This window comes from Muscardinus avellanarius (genome assembly GCF_963383645.1).
Source record: "Muscardinus avellanarius genome assembly, chromosome: 10".
Classification (NCBI taxonomy): Eukaryota; Metazoa; Chordata; class Mammalia; order Rodentia; family Gliridae; genus Muscardinus; species Muscardinus avellanarius.
This window is the reverse complement of record NC_137796.1, coordinates 78791057-78800246: the sequence shown is the minus strand read 5'-3', so window position 1 is coordinate 78800246 and position 9190 is coordinate 78791057. Positions and strand designations below refer to the sequence as shown.

The window sequence follows — 9190 nt, the reverse complement described above, 5'->3', positions numbered from 1 at the left end:
ATGAGTGGGGGCAAGAAGAAGAGCAGTTTCCAAATTACCAGCGTCACCACGGACTACGAGGGCCCAGGGAGCCCAGTGAGCCCAGGGGCTTCAGATTCCCCTGGTCCCTCAGCTCCCAGCGGGCCCCCACCACGCCTGCCCAATGGAGAGCCCAACCCCGATCCAGGGGGCAGGAGCACCCCCAGGAATGGCTCCCCACCACCCGGGGCCCCCGCCTCCCGTTTCCGGGTGGTGAAACTACCCCACGGCCTGGGAGAGCCTTATCGCCGAGGTCGCTGGACGTGTGTGGATGTTTACGAGAGAGACCTGGAGCCTCCGAGCTTCGGCCGGCTCCTGGAGGGAATTCGAGGGGCCTCAGGGGGCACTGGGGGCAGATCTTTGGATTCCAGGTTGGAGCTGGCCAGCTTGGGCCTGGGCGCCCCCATCCCGCAGCCAGGCCTGCTTCAGGGCCCCACCTCCTGGCTCCGCCCACCTCCCACCTCCCCTGGACCTCAGGCCCGATCCTTCACCGGGGGACTCGGCCAGCTGGCGGTTCCTGGCCGGGCCAAAGTGGAGCCGCCCCTCCTGTCGGCCTCCCCGCCCCAACAGCGCCCCCCAGAGTCTGGGACCGGGGATAGCACGGTCACATCCCGGGCCACCACTCCTCTGCCCGCGCTGAGGGTGGATGTGGAGGCTGGGGGCTCAGCAGCTGGGACCCCTCCACTCTCCCGGAGGAGAGATGGAGCCCGTCGGTTGAGAATGGAGTTGGTTCCTCCGGAGGAGACAGGGCAGGTAAGAGTTGGATTCCAAGTTGAGGGAAATACCTAGGGGCTCTGCTCAGCCACTCCAGCTGTGGCCTGACCTCCACCCTGGGCCTCCTTGTCTCCACCTTCCTCTTGCCCTGCCCGCCTCCACTGTCAGCTGTCTCAGGTAGGCCACCTGTCCTCGCCCTGCCATTGCACTTGGAAGCCCATCCCCTCCTTTCTCTCAGGCCCCTTCCTCTGTGTTCTGTGCCTCTCTTTCTCCTTTCTTTCTTTCTTTCTTTCTTTCTTTCTTTCTTTCTTTCTTTCTTTCTTTCTTTCTTTCTTTCTTTCTCTCCTTCTTTCTCTTTGGCTTTTAAATTGTTCCCCTGGCCCTTGACTCTGTTTCCATAACGCCTGTTGCACGCGGGCCTGCACACTTTGTCCTCAGTCTTCTGCCTCTGTGGGTCTCACCCCCTTCTCGCTCCAGGTGATGAGGGTGGAGGCTCCTGTTAAGTGCCTGGCTGGGGCCCTGAGGGAGGAGCTGCCAGGGTTTGGGTGGCCATAAAAGGTAGGCATTCCATTCTATGTCTTTCTTTGGCATTCCCATCCCAGGCGTGGTGGTGGTCTTCATCCTTCTCCCAGCCTCCCATCCCAGCCCCATCTCCAGCTGTATTGCAAGCTACGTTTCTCTGAGGAACCCAAGAATCTTAGGGGAGCACACATGAGAGGGGTGCTGACTCTTTTGTCTCCCCGACAAGTCATATTTCTTAGTGTCCTGCCCCTGGGCCTCTCTCCAGGATTGATAAGTGGGTGTGATCAGCCCTGCAGTGCGACGGGGAGAGGTGGGGAGCAGGAGGGAAGGAGTTAAACCCTCTGCCCTTTCTGCTTCCTGTCTCCAAAAGAGGAAGAGTCTGGGCTGGGGCAGGATGCCTGGGTCCTTGGGGTTGGGGAGTGCTGGGGGGCTTGGGGGTGGGCAGCCAGGGATGTGAGGGTTGGATGCTTCTGCCCTGAAGGAGAAAATAACACCTCGGATTGCTGGAGGAGGATCGCTGGAGGAGGGGCAGGCGGGTGTGAGGATGAGGGCTCTTTCCCCTTCCTGGCCTTGGGCACAAACCACAGTGTAAAAATATCCTGAGCCTGAGTGTCTGGCCCTGTCAGGACCGGTCAGGACCGGCTCCCCCCACCCCCTCCTGGCCTCAGCTCCTGGCTCATGACCCCCCACTTTTCTAGAGTTCTTTTATTCTGTCTCTACCCCCCAAGGTGGGGGATGGCGATGCAATTTCCTGGAGCCCTGGAGCCCGTCCCCAGACTCTTCCACAGCAAGCCCCCTTTGCCAACTGCCTCTCTGCTTTCTAGCTTTAAGCCCTGCCTGAGCCTCCGGGAGGGCCCTGCCCTCTCTCCTCAGTGCCCCTAACCCCCTTCCTGCCCTGTCCTCAGCCTCCTGTGTGTATGTATCTGTATTGCTACTTCCCTGACCCAAAGGGTGACCCCCTTCTACACTTCTCTCCCCATTGCCTCCAGCAGAGACCGGGAGAGTGAGAGAAGGGGGGCTGGGGGGGCACCTGGGCACCCTTCCTCTGCTCTGTCCCTCTAACCACCCTGGACTCTCTGTTCTTGGCTTTTCTGAGAAGCTGGGGCCTCCTGGGGCCTCACAGAGGCGTCTTGTCTTTTCCTGTCGCCCCCGCCCTCTCACAGCCGCCCCCAGCGCCTGTTGGGCTGCGTGGTCCACACCCAGGCCCCGCCTCCCCATCTCCACAACACCCCCCTCACCCCAAAGCAGGGCAGAGAGCAGTTGTTGAACTTCACCTGAGGCCTGGGGAGTTGGTGAGGAGAGACTGGGATGGGGGTGGGGGGCAGCAGAGGACCAGTTTCTGAGGCTTCATTCATTCTACAAATAGCTACAGAACAAACTTACCTTCTAGCAGGGGAGACACAATAAATACTTTAATTTCAGATAATATTAGGTGCTATAAAAAAAAAGGAAACAGTTCCGTGGATGAGCTAATGCTGGGGAAACGGTCTAAGAGGTCACATTTGAGTTACTTTAAGAAGGCTGTTGGCAGAGTGCAGATATTCACTGAGCAGCTTCTGATTAGGGGACCCCAAATGCAGACCAAGGCTCGCCCTCTCTCTGCTGCCCTGGAGTTACTCACCCCAGTCCTCAGGATGATGATGTTTCCCTTGCTTCAAGCCCCTTGCCCGAGACCTTTGGAGGGCGGGGGTAGGCCCTGGGTCTTTGGAAGTGTTTTGAGGGACAGGGAGGGGGAAGGCAGCTGCTTCCTTTCCCTCTCAGTGTGACTGTTCCCACCTCTGCCTCCAGGTGCCCCCATTCGACTCTCGCCCTGGCTCCCCAGCCCTCTACTTCGATGCCAATCTGGTCCACAAGTCTCCAGACCCCTTTGGAGCAGCAGCAGCCCAGAGCCTCAGCCTGGCGCGCTCCATGTTGGCCATCAGTGGTCACTTGGACAGTGATGACGATAGGTAGGTGGGCTCCACGCATCTGAGGTAGTTGCATGGTGTTACTGGCAAGTGTATTTTCCCCCAAGCTGAACTTGGAGGGACTTTTTTTTTTAGGATATATTTGTTTTGTCCTTTTATTGGTGCATCTAATTATACAGCAGAGTGAGATTCAGAGTGATAAAACATACATGCATGGAGCCCTTGGCGTGTTTCTGGAGGGGCCTCTCAAACAGAGCAACCTGGTCGGGGCCAGTCACTGCTCCCTCTTTGTGGAGAGCTGGGTGGGACACTCTTATTTAGCGTTTCATGTCAGAGACTTTTTTAGACGTTGAAGGGAGTTATTGTCAAATTCCAGAGAGCTTGCAGACTTAGAGATCATCTGGTCAGCCCCAGGAACCCACTGGCAAATGTAGGGGAGATGAGACTAGGTAGTTGATCACCTTCCGGCTCTGTCTCACCCTGCCCCTACCAGTGAGGGGAATAGTACACCTGAGGGTCCTCATGGCTTTTGATGTGACCGCTTAGGGTCCTTGGACATAGAGCACCAAGAAAGTGTTTCCCTAAAATTCCATTCCCTGAGGAGACATGGCCAGCAGACAGAGCTAGGTGCACTGTGGAGGCCAAGCCCAACCGTGGCAAATAGCTTTCTGGCAGCAGGGTGGCACAGGAGGCCAGGACTTTCTGGCTTTGCCCTTTAGGGTAGGATGCCCTGTTGGGTAGCAGGGTGGGCAGGACTTCCTGTTTCAAGGGCCAGGTTTCAACATTCATAGGAATGTGGGCCAGCCCAAAAGGGAGAAACAAAATTGCAAGACAGATAGCTATGCTACTGGTTTCTGGCCGTGGACTGATAGGAGTCACCACTTTTACTTGGAGGGAGGAGTGGGACTTCCTATTGGAGGCCCTGGAGGGGAGGGACTTCCTGTTTGGAAGGCAATGAGGGGTGGGACTTCACCAATGGGTGAGTGGGTGCTGGAGAGACCCATTCCAGATGGGAGTCACTCCTTCCTGCCTTCCCCTAGGTGGCACCACCCTCTGGAATCAGGGACTGAGACCCACAAGAGAAAGGGGCCAAGAGACACTGAGAGAGTGGGGATTCTCAGAGGAAGAAGGGGCAGCCAGGAGTCTATGATGGAGGGGGGATGGAGGGCGACGGCTGGTGCCTGGCAGGACAGGGCGGGGCAGGGTGGCTCTGCACTCCCTCCCAGCTGGCTCCCAGGAACGTGTGAGGGGTGAGGTGTGAGGTCGGCCAGGGCCAGGAGAGTCACCTGCCCCCTTGCTGCTATTCTCAGCGCCTCCCACCCTCTCCCCCTCCCATTTGGGAGGCTCCCTGGCCAGAGGGCTCCCTGCCCTTCCTCCACCCTGTTGATTTCATAGCCCAGCCTCCTGTTCCCTCTCTGAGATGGGTTTGTCCCCTCCCCCTCTCCCTCTGTCCCACCCCCTCTGCACACCCTAGTCTGACCGGTCCAGCTCCCAGCTTCTACTTTACCCTGCCCGACTCCAAAGCTCTGGGGCTCTGGCCCAGCCCCTCGAGCCCCACCCTGCTGGGCCAGCGGGTTTGGGTTGGGCCACCCCCTACCCCCTAGGAATGGGGTGTGTAGACCCCACCTCACTTGTCTGGTGTGCCTGGAGCTGGCAGAAGACCAGCGTCCAAGTGACCCGGGCCCTCTTGTTTGAGAGGGAAAGTGGGCTGGGGTGGGAGCTGGGATACCTTCTTATTCCTCAGCTTCGGGGATGGGAGAATAGAAGGTCCCTGGTGAATTCACACTGCTCCCATGCTCAGAGGTTGGAAGATCCTCTGTGGCCCTCCACAGGGCCTGGCAGGATGAAGTCCTTGGTTAAGGTGGGAACAAGTGCACGGGTAGGTGGGTGGCCGACTGGATGAGTGGCCAGGGAGGGGGTTTCTAGGCATTAGTAGAAATGGATCTCAGGGTTGGGCGTGGTGGCGCACGCTTGTAATCCCAGCACATGGGAGGCTGACACAGGAGGATTGCACAAGTTCGAAGCCAGCCTCAGCTACTTAGTGAGGCTCTCAGTAACTTAATGAGACCCTATTTCCTAATAAGTTATAAAATAGGGCTGGGGTATAGCCCGGAGGTAGAAAATTCCTGGGTTTCACCCCCGCCCCCAGTATACCCCCCACACACACACACACACAGGCACAAAGGATCTCAGGGGCTTGGGAAGGAAAAAATACTTTTTTTCTTTTGACTTTTTTTTTTTTGTACTGATGGGGTGTTGAACCCAGGGACATCCTACCTCCAAGTGACAACCCTAGCCTATTTTATTTTGAATTTTGAAACAGAGTCTCTCTAAGTTGCTCAGGCTGGCCTCGAACCTGCGATTCTCCTGTCTCAGCCTCCCAAGTCCTGGCATTACTGGTGTATGCCGACATTGCTCGGCAAAAGTACATTTCTTTATCCAGTGCCCTCCTGTGGGTCTGGTGCTAAGTGTAATCCTAAAAGCAATCCTGGGATCTCTATCCTCCAGATGAAGACGCTGAGACTCAGGAAAGTTTTAGAAATTTGCCCAAGGTCACCTAGCCAGTGGCTGGACTGCAGTCAGAGGGTCTGACCCTGAAGCTACTCTCCGTCTTCCACTGGGATGCCTGTGCCCCAGGAGAGGAGGAGGCAGCAATGGTCTCTAGGATGTCCTCAGGGACAGCTCACCCAAGTGGGGCAAGAAGCCAGCTCCCTCCTCCTCCTTGGCCTGGCCCCACCCCAAGACACCACAGATCCGGGAGGGAGTGTAGACAGGGTGGCTAGATTAGACTTTCTTGGCCGTAGGCCCAGCCCTTGGGGGCTTCTAGCATACACCCAGGGAGCTGGGCTGGCCCCTGGCCCCATAATCTGAACCTCCCCACCTATCCCAGATGTCCTGCGGTCTTCTCCTGATCTTCATGTGGAAACTGTCTCATTTGACCTTCCAAGGGGAACACCAGCTTCTAAGGCTATCTCACCCCGGGACCCAAGAGTCCCCCAGGGCTGGAGTCCCCAGTTGTGCGTGTCATGGCCCTGCACAGCTCCAGGGGTGCCTCACACATTTGAAGTCACAGCCCATGTTTGAAGTCATGACACTTTTCTGGAAAATGGCAATAGATGTCTCCAGGAAAAGGGAGGGGTTGTAATTCGCATAGAGTTGCTTTGGGTGTAGTGGTGAGGATCAGATCAGTCCTATCTGGTCAACCCCAATTTCCTGCCCCTGCCCCTCGCAGGAATTCCAGCACGGTGCCCCTCACTTGGGAGTTTTCAGAGGGAGGGCTTGGGTTATCAGAGTCCTGATCCCTTGAAGTGTTAATGTTAGAATACCACTGGGGAAGTGCTGTCAGAACCTCTCCAGATTAGACAAACAGGAGATCGTCATCTATCAGACAACAAATGGTTATTGTTGAATTTTTCCTTTATTCCTGGCAAGAATGAATGACTTAGTTGACATCTTTGCTGGCGTGTCCTCTGGGCAGGGCCAGGGTTCCCGTGAGTCTGTCCCTCTTTGGTGTCTGTGAGTCTGTGTGTATTAGGGGGAGGGTGTTGGGTTTTCTGTAGTGGCCCAGACTCCACCCAGGTGTTGTGGATTGAAATAGCTGGAAAATTGCTTTGGCACGGGCTGGCCTGCCCTCTGCTCTTAAGCGCCCCCTGCCCCGGAGGCCCAGGTGTCCCTCCTCACTTCTTGTCCTGCCTGGTCACTCCCTTGGTTACTCTACCTGTCAGCGCCTTCTGCACCCAGACCTTGGACAGGAAATGGAAAATTCCCAGCTCCCTCCAGCTCCTTTCCTGGCAGCAGGGCCTCGTGTATGGGTCACCTTGGACTGTGTGCTGATCCCCCCTCAGGGAAGCCAGTTAGAGCTGACAGCCAGGAGGCAGGGCCTACAGGGAGCGGGAGCACATGGGATGCGGTGTGGTGGGGCCCTGGCTCTGCGAGGGGTTCAGCAGGGGCCTGGGGAGATAGGACTGGTGACCCCACCAAGCAGAGGATAAAGGTAAAAGGCCATTCCAGGGGCCAGGGCAGAAGCTGGGCAGGGTAGGTTGTGAACCACAGGTGAGCCTGGAGCCTGGGGCCCAGGTGGTAGGAGAGGGAGCCTTGGAGGATGGAACAAGGCACAAAGGCCTGGGCAGGCCCTAGGCTACAGAGGGGCTTGAAGAAGAGCCAGATTCTGGAACCACAAGCTGGGCCCTGGGGGCCTTTGAGGCAGGCCGGAGTCGCCCTCTGGTGGGCACTTCACAAACTGCAGCCAGGCCTGCATCCTGCAGGTCCCCCTCCCAGCTCTCTTCAGAAATTCTGCCTGCTCCTCTTCCCAAATTCCCTCTTCCAGCCTTACTTACCTTCCTACTCTCCCAGGGCTCTCCCTCCTTCCCTCCAGGTCCAGGTCTATAGGTTATGTTCAACTTAAAGGACCCTGGGCTTGGGTTTCTGTTGCCATGGTAACCGTTCCTATTCCTCCCCTTTCCTTCACTGTGGGATGTGGGAGATCATCCAGCCCTGGCCCCAGGGGTCACCAGGATGCTGGCTGTATGTTTATGTGGGTGCTCACAGCACACCAGAGCCTCCCTCTGTCCACCCATCTGTTCCCTTTGGGCTCTGAGGGAGGCTGGTCTTCGCTCAGAGGGGGCAGAAGGGGGTCATAGGTAGGGAGGGAGAGGCCGTCCAGAGCCTCATCTTCATGCCCTTCCCCAACCCAACCATCTTGCCTCGCAGCCCCTCCCCCGACCCGGGCCACCAGCTGACTTCCCTCCGCAGACCCCTCCCCTCTGCTCTGGGATCAGTGCCAGGGTGAGAAGGGGACACTGGCACTGACCGTGTCTGGGAATTCCCGCCCACCATGGAGCTGCGGGAGGGGGGGTCCCCGTGTCCCAGAGGAGCCAATAGCAGCTAGGCCTTGCCCTGGGGGGCGGTGTATATCTTTCAGGACAGCACCCCCTAGGCCCTGTCTCCTCTCTGCCTGCCTGGCACCGGCCAGACTCTGCTCAGCCTGGGGGGCTCTGAGCCCCCCAGGCACTCCTTTGATACAGCCTTCTCCCATTGGGGGAGCCTAAGGACCCTTGCCTCTCGGGGATGGCCCAGCCAGGGGTCTCTGTCAAGTCTCTGGTATCATCTTTTGAGACCCGAGTAGTGGGGATGGCTCCGGGGCCTCCCCGAAAAAGGGGCTGTGTCTCTTCTCCCAGCTCCCCACGGGGAGCATCCCCCATCCGAGGAGCACCTGGACCCACACCTCACCGGGGCCTGGGGGGCCCTGGGCAGCGGCCCTCACCCCGCCGGGGGATGGACAAAACCCTGCTCCCCCTGATTCTTTACTGTCACAGGTACAGGGGGTGTGGGTGAGGCTGCCACCCGGGAGCCTGGGAAGGAGGCCAGAGCCTGCTCTGCAGAAGCGGCATCTGGGGAGACTCCATCCAGATACCTGTCTCTGCCTCCTCACCTCTCACCTCCCTGTGTCTCTCCAGTGGTTCCGGAAGCCTGGTTGGCATTGACAACAAGATCGAACAAGCCATGGTAAGAGAAGACTGTCTTAGTGTCAGGGGCCCCGGCTCCTCTTTGTGGTCTCTCCAGCCACCCTTCCCCTCCCCATTCCTCAGGAATACTAACGCAGGCCCCCAGCCCCCATCCATGTCTGTGAGCCCTGCTCCTGTCCCTCTGCTTTGCCCCCTGTCCCGACCCCTCCCCGCCTTGTATTCCTGTCTGTTCCATGGCCCCTCCTCCTTGGGGCACAGGGGAAACTCTCACGGCCACACCCTCAGGGTGCTGGGCAGGGGATGCCCACGGGGTGGCCCTGCAACCCTGATGCTTTGCCCACCCCGGGCCCCCAGGACTTGGTGAAGTCCCACCTCATGTTTGCGGTCCGGGAGGAGGTAGAGGTGCTGAAGGAGCAGATCCGGGACCTGGCAGAGCGGAATGCGGCCCTGGAACAGGAGAATGGACTGCTGCGTGCCCTGGCCAGCCCAGAGCAGCTGGCCCAGCTGCCCTCCTCGGGGCTCCCACGGCTCGGGCCCCCTGCACCCAATGGGCCCTCCGTCTGA

General features: G+C 58.3%; 1 protein-coding gene across 1 annotated transcript; it reads left to right on the top strand.

The window, feature by feature from the left end:
- Positions 1-9190, top strand: LOC308267572 (TSC22 domain family protein 4; the record flags this gene model as incomplete). The annotated part of the gene is made up of 4 exons (XM_080702383.1): positions 1-771; positions 3043-3203; positions 8618-8666; positions 8981-9190. 4 exons carry the CDS (start codon positions 1-3, stop codon positions 9188-9190), a joined length of 1191 nt encoding a protein of 396 aa, XP_080558509.1.